Source organism: Pongo abelii, chromosome 18 (genome assembly GCF_028885655.2).
Source record: "Pongo abelii isolate AG06213 chromosome 18, NHGRI_mPonAbe1-v2.0_pri, whole genome shotgun sequence".
NCBI lineage: Eukaryota > Metazoa > Chordata > Mammalia > Primates > Hominidae > Pongo > Pongo abelii.
The window spans coordinates 35,344,281-35,363,216 of record NC_072003.2 but is presented as its reverse complement, the minus strand read 5'-3'; the positions used below and the strand labels follow the sequence as shown (position 1 = coordinate 35,363,216).

Below are 18,936 nucleotides of genomic sequence, written 5' to 3'. Positions count from 1 at the left end.
TTCCTCTAAACCTGCCAAGTAGTTTGTGAGACAATCTCAGTAAGTATTTTCTATCTATCCAATCTCTATCCCATAAAGAACTGGGTGAGGGACCAGCTGCGTGAAGGTTACAGAGGTGAGCTGTGAGGCATTGCTACCCCAGAGGGTGCTCTGCAGAAAAGTATGTCTCTATGCTACTTGACGTCTTTGTATCAAGACCAAAGGAACACAGTTCATTTTAAGAGAGTTCATTTATTGTCTGAAGATTATCAGATTGGTGGCTCAGATCTGGCAATGTTCTCCAAACTCAAATGTGTTTTTAAAATCAAATGGCTGTTGAACGTGATATGTACATATGAGAGATTCTGTTCCCTTTCCCCCAACTCTGCACAATTGGGTGTCCTAGGAATGACCCTTCCTCCCAGGGTTCAACTCCACAGGACTCATTAGAGAGCACTTAAACAGCATTGGTGAGGCCTCACCTTCCTGTCACCTTTACTGGTAAGCTGGACCTGCTGACACTCACCGATACCTCTTGCCCTCCTGGGTCAGTGAGAAAGTTCCTTTTTTAACACCAACTCTTCTATCACCATGGTGGATCCCATCCCACTTTTGCAGAACACTGTTCCCCAAATCACCTCTTCTTGAAGACTTTCTCCCTCTCTGCCAGAAATTCCCCCCAATACAAATGTGTTTCCTGTTCCCATCCTGCTCCCCACAGCTCCCCAGAGGCATCTTCTCACTTGCTCACAGCATCAGGCCCTGTTGCCAGCTCCTCACCTCCCATCTCTCCTTAACCCACCTCACCCACCCCTATCACTCACCTGAGACGCCCCTTCCCAAGGTCCTCAGAGTCTTGACACCTACAAACCAGAGCCCTTCACCCCAAGGACCCAATCCCCAAGCTGTCCCTAATCTTGTCCAAGCAATTGCCATTGGCCTAGCTCCTGGGGACTAATACTTACATGTGAGTTACCCTGTTCCAATCTGTGTGCAATCCCTCTAGGCCTACCTTCACTGGTAGCCTGCCTGCTTCAGATTCTGAGCCACCATGGGTCACGGCTCACCTATATCACCCTAGTAGCTTCTTGGTCCTCTTCTCTGCCCCAACCTTCCTCCTAACTATGGTCTACTCTCCCCAAAGCCGTCGCCATAACCTCTTCAATTAAGAACACTGCACTCCCCTGCTCAAGATCTACCATGAGTGCCCCCATCAAACTGGAATAAAACCTGAACTCCTTCCCATGGCCTGCAAGCCAAAAGGCTCTGTGAGCTGTGGCACTGCCTGTGCAGTCTCATCTCTTCCGTTCTTTCCTTCATTCCTCTCACCATGCGGGCCCCCTGCTGTTTGTTCCTTAAGCACACATGAAACATGTTCCTAGCTCAGTCTTTGCACTCATCCCACTGCCTGTCATGCCAGCACTCCTTATAGTCCTCGCTTTATATTCAGGGCACTGTTCAAATGTGACCTCTCTAGAGAGACTTTTCCTGATCATTCTGAAATAGTGAGCCCCTCTCATCCCTCTCTCTTTATCCTGCTTTATTGTTTTGCTATTTGCCATTACCTGAAAAAATGCTTTTCTCATTACAACATAAGCTCATAAAGACAAGGAATGTGTTCAACCTGTCCTCTTCTCTACCCCAGCACTTAGAAGAGTGGGACAGGGTCGGCATCCAGCGGGTGTTTATGGAACGGACAACTTCTTGCAGCATTTAGCACGGTGACCACAGCCTTTCCTATCTTGAACCCTTTGTTCTTCTTTTATTATCCTCTCGTGCTCTTCCTCCTCCCACTCTAGCCACTTTACTGGGGGCTTGTCCCTTACATGCTGGTTGTCCTTACAGAGCTATCTTCTGTCCTCTTTCTTTTCTTTTCCTTTTTAGAGGTGGGGACTTGCTATGCTGGCCAGGCTGGACACAAACTCCTGAACTCAAGTCATTCTCTTGCATCAGCCTCCCGAGTAGATGGGACTATAGGTGTGTCCCACCATGCCCGGCTTCTCCACTTTCATTCTAAACACTGTCTCTGCATTTGAGCAGCTACACTATTATTATTATTATTATTAGTAGTAGTAGTAGTAGTAGTATTAGTATTTTGAGACAGAGTTTCACTCTTTTTGCCCAGGCTGGAGTGCAGTGGTGTGATCTCAGCTCACTGCAATCTCTGCCTCCCAGGTTCAAGCAATTGTCCTGCCTCAACCTCCCAAATGGCTGGGATTATAGGCATCCACCACCATGCACAGCTAATTTTTTTGTATTTTTTAATACAGACAGGGTTTCACCATGTTTGTCAGGCTGGTCTCGAACTCCTGACCTCAGGTGATCCATCTGCCTTAGCCTCCCAAAGTGCTGGGATTACAAGTGTGAGCCACCGCACCAAGCCTTCCGCAGCTACTCTCACTCCTCATTTCTTATTTCCAGCTCAGATTCATGCTCCAGTCCTATAGATCCAAATAATGACTGCACACGGCCACTCTCCTATCTTACAGGCACACCAAATTTAGCCTGTCTACAGTGAACTCCCCCTTCTTTCAATCCAGCTTTCCCTCCTGCATCTGCTCGCTCGCTCTCTAGCTGGAAGTACCACTCCTGCTTCCTGACAGCTGTGCTGAGCATGCCAAATGGCCTTCAGCTCCGTGAAAAGGCCTGCATCTGATCCATTGCCCATGGAGGGGTTTCTATGCAGGTGCCCAGCAAAAGCCTTCTCTTCTAAGCTCTAGCCGGATGCCAAAGGAGAGGCTACTGCTCTAATTATCTTTTCTCTCCCAGCTGCACGGTTGACATTCCTCTACAGGTTAGTGTGGGGAGGGGTAAACCAATCCCAGCCATCTGAAGAGGACTTCATATTCAGAATGAGTCTCACCACAGGAATTCTGTGAGAATGATGTAGAGGTAAGGACACAGCTACAGCTTAGCAGGCTAACTAGCAAAGCCTGTGTCCAAGCATTAACTGGTAGCACATTCCTGGGCAATTTCTGGAGCAGGCACAAGAGGTCAGCAGGAACAACAAAGCATTCAGAGCAGCAGCTCCTAGTCACAGCATATATCAGAAGTGCCCAGAGAATATGGCCTGGGACTCAGCTTAGATCTACATTGGAATCTGTTGAAGGAGAAACCAGAAATCTCTCCTGCTGCCTTTAATAGCAATTATTCTCTGATAAGAAAAGCAATTGCATCATTTTAAACCGTAATGATGATTAAACTCAAATATGTGTATTTACTTTGCTTGCACAGGTTTCTTTTAAAAGATCTCATGATAATTCCAGGAATCTACTTTTAGTTAGAAACACGGCCATACCCTGTGTAGGAGACCAGTTGTTAAAGATGCTTTATAGATAAGAAATATCTTACCAAAGCTACGATTGCACATGGAGGTGTTAGTTTTGTGACTAGAAAAAGAGTACAGAAATATCTGAAAATACAGTTGCGTTCGGGATCATGCTCGAAGGATTTCCCTGGAGCCTTTCCTTGCTGAAAGAAGAAAAAAGGCAACATAAATATCCACTCAAGAAAACTTTTTAAGTATTCTTAAGACGGCAGTGCTCCCATTTGTGCCCACGTGTCCCTTAAAATAATTTGGATGGGATAAAATATCTTTCAGTTTTTAAAAATATAAACAGTGGGATCTTAAAATATTTTTGGTTTCCTATAAACAGAGATGCTAAGTGGCCCTGTGGCTATCACATATCTGAAGAAGGAAGTTTTAAAATTTTTATAGCATTTAAACTGATTTAAATTTAAATTGTTTTCTAATTCTATTCACAGAGATTGTGCATATTTGTCGACTATTTACAAATATTTATATTGTTTGCTGCTACAGAAAATTATCTTTTAAAATGATGCATTTTGTTATCTCGATGGTATATTTACTCCCCTTAGCACACTAATTAAACAAAGCTGCAAGTCAGCTCTTACTCCAGCATGCCCACTTGACAACACTCCTTATATAAGATGATTAGACACAACAGAGGCAAGACTTAAAGGTGGATGATTTTTACTTCAGCATGAACTAAACACAACTCTATGAGACAAAAATAGAACCTCAAAGAAAGTGACACTTACTGGAAGTGGATGTATTGGCTCGTCAAAAATAGCCAGAGATCTATTTGCATATCTATAAAATAAGAATGTGCATTTATGAAATTAATTTGGGAATTGTTAACATCTTAGTAAAGTATCTGCTGGGAGTAGGGCATGGAGGGTGGAGGGAGACACATCTTGTTTGCTTTGGTAAAATTTGCTCACCAAAACAGGTTTTGCAAATTTTTCTCCTGGATCCTGGCCTTCAGAGGGTTTCTTGACCTCTTTTTCTTCAGCACATAATACTCTAAACTGTGAAGTCTTTTCTACATTGATGAGCCAGACTTGCCTTTAAATATTGACCCCGCTAACAGGCAATGGTAATAAACTATATCTATTTTCACTCCTCTAACCTCATGCTGGAACACAAGAACATTTTTAAAGCAGTAGTGGTTGGCAGTAAAATTTTTAGAACTTTTATTAAATGTGAATGAGATTGAGATTTCCCAAATATTTCTTTATTATACTTTTATCATATTTGTTTAAGTAGTTTGAGTTACAAACTTAATTGTCTTTTTATTTTAAAAGAGGCCAGTCTTAATGAACTTTAAAAAACTAACACATTGTGTGTTGATTTAGGAAACCAGTGGTTCTCCAAATGTGGTTTGTGGACCCCTGAGATTCCCTAGGAGGCCCATGATGTCAAAACTTTGTTTTTGTTTTTTTGAGACAGGGTTTTTTTCTTTCAGCCAGGATGGAGCACAGTGGTACAAACATGGCTTATTGCAGGCTTGACTCCCTGAGCTCAAGAGATCCTTCTGCCTCAGCCTCCCAAGTAGCTGGGATGAAATGTGCACACTACCATGCTCAGCTAATTTTTAATTCTTTTTTGGTATGGATGGGGTCTTGCCACATTACTCGGACTAGTCTCAAACTCCTGGTCGCATGTAATTCTCTCACCTTGGCCTCCCAAAGTGCTGTGGTTACAGGTGTCAACCACGACCTATGGCCCTAAATGTTCTTATAAGAATACAATTCAACCTGAGAAGTTGATTGAAAATAAAACATAAGAATAATTTATTACTTTCTAAAAGTATTAAGACATTGCTTGCTTTCTCACTGTTCAACACTTGTAATGATTGCATAAAAGCCAAAGTGGGTAAAACTGCTGGTTTCTCAGTATGAATAAAGGCTGTGGTACCAAATTATACTAGAATTCATTCCACTCTTCACTGCCCTTGGAGTTTTTCTTAAAGTAGCCTGCTTCACTTAAGAATGTCCTTGATGAAACAGTAAAAATTAATGGTGTTATTAAATCTTGACCTCTCTTTTTAGTATTCTAAGTAGAAAGTTCACATAAAGCACTTCTGCATACTGAAGTACGGTTATGTTAAAGAAAAGCACTTGTGATTTAACTGTGAGCTGAACAAGCCAATTTTTCACAGAGCACCATTTCTATCTGAAAGTATGACTGACTATCATTCTCAAAGAGAAGAGCAGTTTGTCATTTCAAGGAAAATAACAAGTATTTGTTGTGTATAATAAATCTAATGCTTTCAAGCTAAAAATCAGGACTTGGAAAACTCATACCTAATACTGTGAGCTTGACAGCATCTCAATGTTCGAAGACATTTTTATAATTGTGGGGATATTAATGAAAGTGAGTTTTCATACTATAAATAAACATGAATTAATATTTTCCAGATAGCCAATGCATAATATTATAAAAGCTGGTAAGGGGAAAGATCCATTCAGTGTACAAGAAAGATCAGTGAGTATTAGTGGAATGAATTCATTGATATGTACAATCCCACTATAACTATTTTAATAACTTAGCCCTTGTGGAGTTTTGGTGTGGTTAAAAATACCCACAATTACCTGAAAGCTTTAAAAATGCATGTTTTTTTGTACTATATATTTGCATGAGGCCAGGTCATCCTTTTATTGCTTCTTTACAATAAATTGCAAACAAGACATAAGCAAATACACTTTGGGACCCTCAATAATTTAAGAGGTAAAAGAGTCTTTAAAAACCCACAAATGATTCACTTTAATACTGTAAAATAAACACTTTACAGCTTATGTCTATAGTTACAACCTAACTGTGTGTCATATTATACAAAGCGATGAGCTGGAGTAACAAGGCAGGTTTTCAAAGAGCTCACCTGTGCTTTATGTTGTAATATATTGCCAAAGTCACACTGTGGAGGGAAAAAAATATTTGTAAGTACTGATTTTATCATTTGTTTTGGCCTGAAGATATGTTTTTAAAAGGGGGAGGAGGAAACCCTCTCAGTGGCCCTGAAATCTTCTTGTTTGAAAGAGTACTGTATGAGCACTTTTCTTTTGTTTTAGCTCTCTGGCTTTATAGCGAAAATGGGAGAACTAAAATGCTAGGCAATATGTTGTTAGAAGATGTTTCTGCTGATGGTTATTGCATATAAACAATTACATATTTTCCCTGTCATTTGCTCTTCTACCCATAGAACCTTTCATCCTGTGCAAGTCAGTTATATCTATGTGTACATATGCTTCTATTTAGGCCATACAGTAATGTTTTGCTTTTTAAGGGGCTAGGCCCTGCATTTCAGCTGATTTAGTTCACCATCACCTACTCACCCATTTGTCATTATTTCCCTAAAAGCACATCATCAATGTGCTTTATACCACATAAAGTAATTTAAAATCACCTATGCATACTTATTAGCAGAAAATTTATTAGTAAACAAAATGCACACAAAAATCGATGACATTTGTAGCTATCCTGAAATAAACAGCACTAAACAGCGTAACACCGCATCATACAATATTCATGACAGGTATTTCCACATTTGTTTAAACAAAATATTAGTGAACAAATACAACTCTTCAGATGTATGTTACTCTGGTCCTAAGTCATCCTCAGATGTTGTGTGTCAGCAAACAGGTGCTTCTCTTGGATAAGTTCTGTGCTTCCATTTGCCCTCAGCATTTAAAATGAGGCTCAGAATAATTTGAGAAGGGAAATTTGAGTTGTAAAAAGTAGGCCTTAGAACATTATTAGCATTTAAGATGGATATTTCTATAGTGCCTCAAACAGTTTAATCTCCAAATTGATTTTAAAATCACAGAATTTGAAGTTACATGCTGAAAAGACCACTGAATCTTACATGACACTCCATGAACCACTCATTTTACAAACAAGAGAACCAAGGCTTCAAACTGACTTGCCCAAGGTCCCCACATAGTGCTTTTGTGAACTGCAGGTGTTCATGAAACACTACGGCACAGTTTAAATTTAAGCATATGCACACATACATAGAAATGACTTGCACAGACGAAAGGCTCTATAGGTAGAAAGAAGAGCAAATGACTGGGAAAACGTGTAATTTATACATGAGAACCATCACTCCTCCATGCAAAGGAAGCAGTGTTCCCCATGTTTGCTGCACACTGGATCACCCGAGAAGCTTTAAAAATGGCCTCACTGCCAGCTGGAGACATTCTGATTTAACTTGCATTGGGTATGATTTGGACATCAGGGTTGTTGGCAAAGTTCCCCAGGTGATTCCAATGTGCAGCAAAGTTTGTGAATGACTGAGTTAGGGTTAAGGTCAGAATCATCTGGGATGCTTTTGTCCATATAATGATGCCTCACATACTTAAGCATTTTTCTAAAAGGCTTATGAGTGCCCAGAGATGGAGGGAATGTGGAGCTGGGAAGATGCATGTGTTTGCAGACATATATTTTGAAGAAACATGTATATGTGATTCTAATGTGGCTCACTCATCCCTTTGAGAACAATGGACTACTAACTATGAAAAACATTTTTCAAAATCTTTCCAAAAAGCCAATTTGCTGTATTAATTTGCTCAGTAAACCTTCACTTCACCAAAAGTAAATATACCAAATGATCCCTTCTAAAATTGGAGAGCAAATTAAAACTAACTGTACTTCAAAAATAGACTTCTAGGCCAGGTGTGGTAGCTGGTGCCTGTAATCATAGCACTTTGGGAGGCTGAGTTGGGTGGATTGCTTGAGCCCAGGAGTTTTGAAACCAGCCTGGCAAACAGAGCAAAACCCTGTCTCTAAAAACAACAAAAAAAGTCTATTTTAAAGAAACTTGTAAGAATTAGACTATGCTGGAAGAAAAAGTAGAATCTCTACTTGTTTGAGCAAGGTGAAGCTTAAAAATTACTTTTGAATTGCATACTGAAACATCAGAATCTTTTGAAATCAGAAGAAACCAGGGACTCTAGCCAAAACAGAGTGCCTTTTTACTTAGGGTTGAATAAAAACATTAAGTGATGACTCCATAGAGGCCAAAGCTCAGGGCTTTAGACACAGGTGGATTCCAGTTACTGCTGAAACACAATTTGATCTCGATAATTATTATACATGAGAGAGGAAAGTGACATTATTATGAGCATAAATTTACCATTTTTAATTAAAGTAGAAGTTACTGACAAATTAGCTTAAAAAGCTAGTACATTAGAAACAAAATTAAGCTTGTAAGCTAGTCATATTTATAGACTGGAAGTTAGGGATAAGGACATTAATATTCTAAGGTAGTACTTCTCAAACTGTTTTCCCAAAAATCAACACTCATAATCTAAGGAGATGTTAATAATGTTCCCTGGAGATCTTCAGTGGAACTGGGCTTTGTTGTGACTTTTTAAATAAACTTGAACCCATCGTTCAAGGGTGTTTTGAAAAGGCATGTCTGATTGTAGCCTATGAAGTGCTCACGCATGATGGAAAATTTAAATGCAGATACACTATGGTACCCCTGGAGGACAAGCCATTCCTTCTTCCAAGAGTAGTTTCCAAAGTAGTACCCATCGTCTTAGGCCTGTAGCTCATAAAGAACTAATAATTTTTCCCAGAAACATCCAATAAAAAGCACCTCTCCTTCCAATTAGGTTCAACACTCTCATAACATGAATGCATCAAATAAATAGCTATGGCTTTTCTGGGATTGCTTATTTGCTAAGTAGCTTTCCCTTCTACCACACAGTGTCTAAAATTAAAAGAGAAACAGAAAATTCATATTTCGGTCCTGGAAATCCATATATCATTGACATCAATTTCTTAAACTGCTTGCTGAAAAGGGCAACCAAATGGCTGAAATGACAGAGGATGGCCAGGATGCTTTTAGCCTATGGGGGTCTGTCACTCAGCCCTTGGCAGCCTCGTTGTATTCACCTTTCTAGTGTGTGTCTAAGATCAGGCTGGCTGACTGTGCTGTTACCTAGCAATATGGTGGAACATGAGCAGTATTTTCTGTCAAGATGCCATGGAGGTATCTGAAGGAGAAGGAAGATAGAGAAAAATGTTTACAGCAGGCTGAACCTACAAAAGTGTGGGCTTTTTTCCTTAGTCAAAATGTCAAACAATAAAGCATTAAGGTATTTCTTACGCCCCATGACCTGCCTGAGTGTGGTACCGTGAGCAGCTCTATGGGAAACTCATTGGAGGTGCTTAACTTCCGCAGATGATGTTTGAGGAATGGGTTATAAAATGCCGCCCTTGCTATGATACCAATCATCAAACCTGGCAAGCCTCTATTATGAACTCCCTTTATAAATAATGGGAAAAGTTTAAAATAACATTTCGTGTTTTTTTATTATGCAGTAAAAGGCAGCTGAGATTTTCTATTTCTGTTATTCATTAACTACAACAAAATGTCATACATTAAATAATATTGGCACAAGACCATTTTTATTGCAGTAAATAAAGACCTCATACTACATTCACTAAGTTACTAATCCTAAGTGTACTCATTCAAGAGACAGTGTGATGGAACCAGCGTTTTAGAGTCAGAGACCCTGTGTGCCAGCGCTGCTCAGTGACCAAACAAGTGAGGGGCTATAGGTCTCTCTGGGCCTATTTCCTTGGGGGAAGATAGAAAAAGTACTGCTTTAAGACTCTCTCACATCTAGAAATCAGATGATGAAAACAACTACGGGAATTTAACTTTCACTTCATGTTTATGTAAGACTGCTATTACATGACTCAAATGAGAACTTCCGAGAATACTTTACATTCATTTCAAAAGTTGATTGATTTTATTCTGTAAGTTATTTGACACACATCATGGCACTGTCCTGCCTCATTCATGCTGCTCTCTGCCCGGAATACCTATTTCTTTCCCCCTTGTCCCAGCAAGCTTCACCTCCTCTGCCTTCTGGGATCCCTCTGCCAGCAGCCACATCACAAAACACTTCCGGTTTTGTGTACTCGTCAGTCTAATTCACTGCGTGTTACATGATAGCAATTGCCTGCAGAGGATCCCCCTGGTGAGAAAGTAAGCCTCTCCAGGGTAGGGAGGGCCCTTCCTCTCCTAACCGCAGCTGCTGAGCACAGAATGTGGGAGAAATTCAGGAGGTCAATAAATGCTTGACAAGTTATTTAAATCAGTTACAATTTGGAAGGTAAATCTTCCTGCAGTTACAAATCAATGAAAATTTACCTGCAGTGCTATCAGAGAGATGACAGTGAATCTTTTGAACCCTCTAGAAAATAAACTATCTCTAAAACACTTTAAATGTATCTGTTCACTCGTCAAGAGTGCAATAGCCAATATGGAAACTGCCTCATCTATGTTAAGAAAATGCACTTCCCGGCCGGGCGCGGTGGCTCACTCCTGTAATCCCAGCACTTTGGGAGGCTGAGGCGGGTGGATCACGAGGTCAGTACTTTAAGACCAGCCTGGCCAAGATGGTGAAACCCCATCTCTACTAAAAATACAAAAATTAGCCAGGTGTGGTGGCGGGTGTGCCTGTAATCCCAGCCACTGCACTCCAGCCTGGGCGACAGAGCAAGACTCTGTCAAAAAAAAAAAAAAAAAGAAAAGAAAAAAGAAAAAAAGAAAAAAAATGCTCTTTCTTAAAAATAATGGCAGTAACCAAATCCCAGTCACCAAATAGTTGAAAAGATCAACAGCATTATTTAAAACCACAAAATACCTATTATTTTAACTTAAAAAATAACTCAGATGAGCCTTCTTTCCTCCTATTAATATGCTTGTTTGCATCATGTTATCACACTCTTCCATCAAGGCCTCCCACAAATACATGAAAGACAGGGAAGGGGGAAGATCTAGTGGTTGTTTATAAAAGTACACAGCTTTTAAAAATTGCCTGTAGCCAGTAATCAGAAATATCCATACAGTCTAACACCATTTTGCTCGTTTCAGATGCTTTTTACTGTAAATTCACTTATTTCTTAACAAATATTCCAGATGGTTTTGAACAATATTACTATTTGAAGGACCAAATTCTCCTTCAAGGTAGAAATGTTTTACCTCTAGCTAAACTCTTAAATCTCTTAAGCTATTCTATTAATGTATATACTTTACATTAAGCATGTATGTGTGTCAATGTACATACTATTATTGCCTCAAAACACAAATATAGCATGAAAAATGAAAATGGACTCATTCGGATACTTTTATTCAAAGTGAAAGAAGGTATCCCTTAAGGTCGGTACTATTAGGGGTAATACAGCATAATACTACACCATCACAAAACTCAATTCTGAGAAAAAATCCATATATGAGAATAAAAAGAACACGAAAATAATGCACCAAAACACAAACTAGTTGGTACAGCTTTAGGTGATATCTGTCCCCATTTTCTTCTATTTAACATTTCTTATAATGAATGTATATTGGATTGTGGGTTTTTTTTAGAGTAATTCTTGCTCTGTTTCCCTGGCTGGAGTGCAGTGGCTTGATCTCAGCTCACAGCAACCTCTGCCTCCCATGTTCAAGCAATTCTCCTGCCTCAGCCTCCTGTGTAGCTGGAACTAAAGGCGTGTGCCACCATGCCAGGCTAATTTTTGTATTTTTACTAGAGACAAGGTTTCACCATATTGACCAGGCTGCTCTCAAACTCCCGGCCTCAAGTGTTCCACTTGCCTCAGTCCCCCAAAGTGCTGGGATTACAGGCATGACCACCATGTCCGGATCTCAAGAGCCCTACTTTTCCCCCCACGTTTTTTTACAAGACATGTTTCAGATATTTTTTAAATGATTAATGACTTTTAGCTAACTTAAAAATTTCTAACACTTTGTGCACTAACAAAAACAGCTCCATCTGTGTTGCACAGCAATGGAACCACATGGCATGTATGGAGTTTGAATAGAATTCTTACACAAGGCCTGAGTGGAAAAGTGTAATATGCTTATTGGAGGTATAAATAGAAATTGCCTGAATTAATGTCATAATTATGTCAAATTTAAACTTAGATTTACACTTATATATAGGTTCTAAATTTGGATTAAATATGATGGATTGACCAGAAATTTATTTTCTCTTCCTTCTGAAATCTCATTAGCATTAGTCATAAAATGAACATTATACACAGGACCAGGAGACAGGATTGACGGCACATGATTCTGAGTCAATGCTACAAGGTGAAAAGCAGATAGAGGAGTGGCAACTGACATGGAAGCACAGCTTTGGAGCTGACAGGGAGTGACTGGAACAGAAACAAGCAATCTTGTTTGTTTTGAAGAACCCAACCCAGGCTCCAAAATCAGAAGCACATGGTACCTGGGAAGGTAGGGTGAAACATACAACAGAAGCCAGCAAGGTCACTGTAAATCTGTGCTTAGAGACCCAAGTCCACCTCCCCTCCCATCTGATAAGGAATTTGGATGTGTATTATCTGGATATATTATACCTGAGGGTATCTGGGCTCAGAGCTACCATGGCTGAAACCTGGGAAATGGGAATAAATTGCACACACAAAGTGAAACTGCACCTTCCTTCCCAAACCTACTTCTGGAAAACCAGCAGCCAAGCTTGCACTGCCAAGGCAGAAAATTGGGAGACCTTCTTGGAAGAAAACTGAACCATCATACCCTCACACAATACACTAATGTCCCCCAAATGAAAAGCTGCTCGACTTCCAAATTCCCACAGTGAGACCCCTCAGTGAACAAAGGTCCTGCTTCCAATCAGAGAAAGCCAAAGATCACCACACATTTGAGGGAAGCCTCCAATAAGAGATCAAAACAACAGGAGAAAGGAATTCCTGGGACCAGTAAAAAGTCAGGAGCAAAACTTTAAAAAATTATCTTAAAATATCATTAAGGAGTTAAAAAATCAATAGAACAGTTAGCACAGAAAGTCAAAGAATCTCTAAGAAGCAGAATGACAGACAAACTGGAAAATAGGAGGGGAAGAAATTAAAGATCAATGCAGAAATACTGGTCTATGAGGCCCAACATCTGAATCATAAGAATACTAAAATAATAATAATGAAACAGAGAAAATAGGAAAATTCTCTAGAAGAGATAGTCTGCAGACTTAATGGCCCCAACAAAATAAAAGGTCCCCAGCAATCTTTATTATACAATTTCAGAATCCCAGGGATACAGAAGGTCCTAAAAATCTTGAGAAATGTAAAAATTGGTTACATATGATGTGTCACACAATGGTAATAGTTTCAAGAACAGTATAATGAAAACACAATAGAAAATTGTCTTCAGAGCCATGAAATTTAGTTTTCACTCTAGAATTTTATACTCTACAACAAAGGAGGGGTTTTGAGAGAGGCTAGATCTCTATACATGTGTGTCCACGAGCCTTTCCTCAGAAACTGTGCTCTAGCACCACTGGGGAGTAACACAAGGCAGAGGGCAATGCACAATCTAGGACTCACTGATCCAACATGAGTGGTCCCAGAAGAGTTCAGAGAGGGCTCCCAGGCAAACAGGCCAAGGACAGCCTAGGAAAACATAGTCTATCCTGGAGGAGGATAACCAAAGGCCAAGGAAAGTTGCTTCAAGAAAAAACATGGAACATATGTTTTAGTAGGTAAAACACTATTTTTGATAGGCATGTAACAAATGTTACAACACTTCAGGAAGAATACCTGTTAAAAAAGAGGTGAAGGAACATAGTCAGAAAATTAATTCCACACACAAAATAATGCAGGATGTGAAAACAAGGAGGCCAGCTGGGGTCTAATGGTTGCATTTGGCTTTATGAGCTATCATGCGCTAGGAAAAGGGGGGTTATCTGGGAGAAGTGCAGAAGTGTTTAAATTTAAGATAAAGAATGAAGGATGTACAAGGAGAAGGCACAGTCAGAATACTCTATGACTCAGCAGTGAATAATATGTGCTTAGTCATAATCATGTAAATACCAATTAGTTATTTAATACAAAATGTGTTAGAGGTGGAGGAAAGAAACAGAGAGGTAAATAAGGTTACAGTGGAGTGAGGAAGCTACACTTTCACCTGCTATGAAAAGAAGTCAGCAGAATGTGTTAAAGAAAATGGACTTAGCTATTTTTCATTTGATTTGATTAAAAAAGATTAATTTTTTTTGAGATGGAGCTTCACTCTGTCACGCAGGCTGGAGTGCAGTGGCATGATCTCGGCTCACTGAAACCTCTCTGCATCCTGGGTTCAAGAAATCCTTTTGCCTCAGCCTCCCAAGTAGCTGGGATTACAGGCATGCACCACCACACCTGGCTAATTTTTGTATTTTTAGTAGAGGTGGGGTTTCACCCTCTTGGTCAGGCTGGTTTTGAACTCCTGACCTCATGATGCACCAGCCTCGGCCTCCCGAAGTGCTGGGATTACAGGCGTGAGCCACCGTGCCCAGCCAAAAGATTAAATATTTAAGGCAGATATTTATATCACAACCAAATTATGTAACTTAAATGTCAGACACCCTTAAAATGGGCACAGTAAACTAAAGACTTTCCTGCATAAATCTGATACTTAGGAAAATAGAAGAGATTTAGAAAATCCACCAAAAAACGATCATGCTAACAGCACTGGCTCCCTGTTAAATTTTTAAGGAATCTTGACAGACTTTTAATTCAAACAATTGATTTCTTAACTTTTCGAAAGCTTACTTACATAATATAGGTGAGAGCTCTTCCTCTTTTCTTGCACTAAGAATGAAAAAATAACTAATGAGTTCTGGTATAAATACCATAGAATAAAAGTAGTTGCTAATCATCTGATTATCACTATAGAAAATGTGACAAAATTCCATTTTTAAAAATTCTTACCAACAAAATTTATAATTTAAATAATCTGGCATGATGAATCTCATAAAGTAAAAGCTAAAAACATAGTTTTAGTTTTGACCTAACAGATATTCCATTACGTAAAACTGAAAGAATCGCCATGTACACAAGGAAAGGCAAAACAAATTAGGGAACATGTGTGCCCTCCAAATCTCATGTTGAAATGTAGTGCCCAGTGTTGGAGGTGGGGAAGTGTTTGCATCACAGGGGCAGATCCCTCATGAATGGATTAGCACCATCCCCTTGGTGATGAGTGAGTTCCTGCTCTGAGTTCATGCATAATCTTCTTGGCTTTTTGTTGTTGTTGTTGTTCTGAGACAGGGTCTCACTCTGACGCCCAGGCTGGAGTACAGTGGCGTGATTATGGTTCACTGCAACCTTCAGCCTTGACCTCCTGGGCTCAAGTGATCCTCCCACCTTAGCCTCAAGAATAGCAGGGGCTGCAGGCATGCACCACCACACCTGGCTAATTTTTAAATTTTCTGTAGAGACAGGGTCTCACTATGTTGGCCAAGGCTGGTCTCATACTCTGGCCTCAAGTGATCTGCCTGCCTCAGCCTCCCAAGTACTGGGGTTACAGGAGTGAGCCACTCCACCTGGCCTGATCTGCTTGTTTAAAAGCACACAGAACCTCTCACTCTCTCTTTCTCCTTCTGTCACCATGTGAAAAATGACTTCTTCACCTTTCACCATGATTATTAGCTTCTTGAGGCCCTTGCCAGAAGCAGATGCTAGCACCATACTTCCTGTACAGCCTGTAGAACTGTGAGCCAATAAAGCCTCTTTTCTTTATAAATTATCCAGTCTCAGGTATTCCTTCATAGAAATGCCAAAATACAGGACAGATGAAAAATTTAGCTAATAAAAAATTTACCTACTGTATATCTGAACCCCTAGGCAGTAGTGTTTTCTGATTCTACATTTACACATAACATTCATTACAAGATCTCATAGCTGACAGCTCTAAGAACCAGTTTCTGGCCAGGAGCCAATCTCTAGATGCACTAGAATCCCTGCAAGCATCCCAAAGGACTTATCGGTCATCTACTGATATGTTACTGAAAAAATAAATGGGTCTTTACACAACTGAAAAGTAGCCTATCTTAAACTCAAATGTTAAAATGAGTGTCCAACCTAATTGAGCATGGTATCCTCAGCACACACAATCATTTTGTTCTAACACAGGTCCCAAGAATAAAAGCTACAAGGGGGACTTGGGCCACACTTTGTTCCCTACAATGCCTCCTCCTTTGAAGTTGAACTGGTCTCACTGACACACATTTCTCACTGCTGAAGAGACAGGGGCATGGGGTAGGTTTTCTTCTACTTCCATGTACTCTGTGTGTGAGAAGCTCATGGCTCTGGAAGAAACTGAGAAATACAACAATCCTAACCAGAAGTTACCAGCTCAAGACAGGCAAAGTCCACACAAACTATGAAAATGCAGGGGAGAAACCCATTTTTTACTGTGCTGCATTACTTCAGATGTTATTATAGAACCCCCACTTCTTGTATTCTTGCTGGTGAAATTAACTGAAAAACATGGTGTATGGCTTTTTTGAAAATAAAGTAAGATTTAGCAGAATGTTACAAAAAATAAGCAGGAGTACAGAAAACTCCTACAGTTCTAATTCTCATCCTAAAACAAGCAGGATGTGGAAACTTTACACTAGTTTCACACACTAAGGCTAACCTGGAAAACAGCACAGGCCATGTTTACATTTCCATTACATTCGAATGAATAAGTTCTGAGTAGCATGAACACGGATGTGATAGGCTCATGTGGTTAGAGCACTGTGTAAAAAGGAGGACAAAATCACAGACCCAATCTAGAACAATGGATTCTTTTGATTTGTTCAAGTGAAATCCAAGCTGTAGACTAAATCCTATCACGCATCATCAAAATGTACTCTTTGGAGCAAGCGAAAAATGGCAAAGACGTATGAAGAAAAAGGCATAAATCCATGACTACTACATTAAATCATGTGGCCAATTAATTGCATTGATAAAAATGTCGCCAAAGGTGTAAACACAAAGTCTGCATGTTTCCATGAACAATGACAACTAAAGGAAATTATGTCACATATTAAAATAAGACAAGTAAATATATTAAACATGAAAAACTTTTAACTAATATCTGAGTTCCTCTAAATACTTTCTGTAATACACAAAACAGAAAGTTTGTAGTTTTTTGCTTGGAGGAAGAAACAATATTGTCTTACCACTCATTTGATATTTTCTCAGGAAGAGTGTGCTTTCCTTTGGATGGTCAGAAGCAAAATCTGTAGAGGAAGAAGAAGGAAAAATGTAATAATTTAGATGAGTAGAAAAGATTCTTTTTAAAGCTACACATCCATTTTAATCACTTTTAACAGTCTTGAGAAAAGTTTTTAGTAATAAATGTAAAGAAAATAAAAGCCACAATGTCCCAATTCTACTGGAGAATGAAAAAATCACAGAAGCTCTCCACGTATGTGGAATGAAACCAGGCTGTGTCTGGGACTTCTTTTTAAAACTTACACCTAAACTGATGCAACTTGTAGATGAATCATATACATGCCCTCCTCCTTCTTCGTATCAAATATACCCACCCTCCTGTATGTTGCTATTACCAGCACATTTCAGGGAAAGTCTCAAGCAGCAAGTGATGTTGTGGTCAATTACTGTCAGACACCAGCTCAGTATGTCAAATATGTTAAAACAAAGAGCTGTTTTGGGAAAAAAACGATTTTTTAAAGAGACAGGGTTTCATTGTGTTGCCCGGGCTGGAGTGGTGCAATGGTGCAATGGAGCCAGCATAGCTCACTGAAGCCTCAAACTGCTGGGCTCAAGCGATCCCCTTGCAGCTGAGACTATTGGTGCAAGCCACCACACCTGGCTAATTTTTAACCATTTTTTTGTAGAGGCAGGGTGATACATGAGACATACATAGAAATGGGTTGTAAATCCTAAAGAATGATACAAGGAGTCTATTTTGGACTCTCATCCAGCACTACCCATCTACTACCTAGTGTGTAAAACCACTCAGAGGCTTAACTTACACCACCAAACAAGGAAAAACTTTCACAAGTACTTGCATGCTTTGTGTATAAAGGTACAATTCATTCACATACTATCTTTGTTCATTCTTTCACGATTTTTCAATATTCCGAGAGTACACTACTTTCCAGTTACAAAGGCACATTCATCATGAAGCTTAATTATTCTAACGTTTAAATAAATTCAGAGGCCAACCAAAGTATAAACAGAAGAGCTGTAAGACACTTCCTCTATAGCAATGAAATCTATAGCATACATTTTCTATTTTGGAAACTTACTTTTCGGCCAGCCTGGGGGGATGAGAAAGGGGCCAGAACTGGGCACTGGGGTCGGGAGCAGGAGAGAAACCACCAGATGCTGCAGGGAAAAAGAATTGGGGGTCGGGGGGAGGGTAGGCAGGCACGAAGCAAGGCCAGTCCTCCTGCCTGGTCCCTGGGTCTAGGAAAGCTGGCTAGGGGCAGAAGGCAGGAGCCCGAGGCTGTGGATACCTCTAGTGGGGACCTTGGGTCAGCGGTGGCCACAGGCGCACCTGAGGGCAAACAGTATCAGTAGCCTCCTTACCTTTGGGCATCTCCTGGTCGCTGATGTGCTGCAGGTCATGGCCCTCTTGGACTCCGAAATCCGACTGGGCAGGCTCCACAGCAGTGGGATGTGGTGCTACTGCCAACTCCGCCTCCGTGATGTTACAGCTGCGTGGCGGTTCCGTCCACCTCACCCTGGGCTGGCTTTGCTTGGGGCTGGCATTGGGGAGCAGCATGTTCCATCTGTGGCGCCTCCGTTCCTCTCTGCCTTGGCCTGCACCTTTGCTTCACGCTGCCTCATAGATGTCAGCGCTGCAGGACAACTCCCCAGACCCCCTGCCT

General features: G+C 40.3%; 1 protein-coding gene across 2 annotated transcripts in view; it reads right to left on the bottom strand.

Annotated features, from left to right (window-relative positions):
* Nucleotides 1–18,936, bottom strand: part of LOC112131499 (cyclin-Y-like protein 1B) — a 32,537-nt gene extending 13,601 nt beyond the window's left edge. The window contains exons 1-7 of one of the 2 annotated variants that reach the window (XM_054533831.2): nt 18,635–18,930; nt 17,257–17,316; nt 14,862–14,896; nt 9,185–9,285; nt 6,165–6,200; nt 4,042–4,093; nt 3,331–3,450 (exon numbers count right to left, since the gene is read on the bottom strand). In XM_054533831.2, the coding sequence (XP_054389806.1) occupies nt 3,331–3,450; nt 4,042–4,093; nt 6,165–6,200; nt 9,185–9,285; nt 14,862–14,896; nt 17,257–17,316; nt 18,635–18,830 (600 nt within the window). In that variant the 5' untranslated portion in view covers nt 18,831–18,930. Of the gene's footprint in view, nt 1–3,330; nt 3,451–4,041; nt 4,094–6,164; nt 6,201–9,184; nt 9,286–14,861; nt 14,897–17,256; nt 17,317–18,634 lie in introns of both variants that reach the window. The other variant, XM_063717280.1, reaches the window with a different exon arrangement.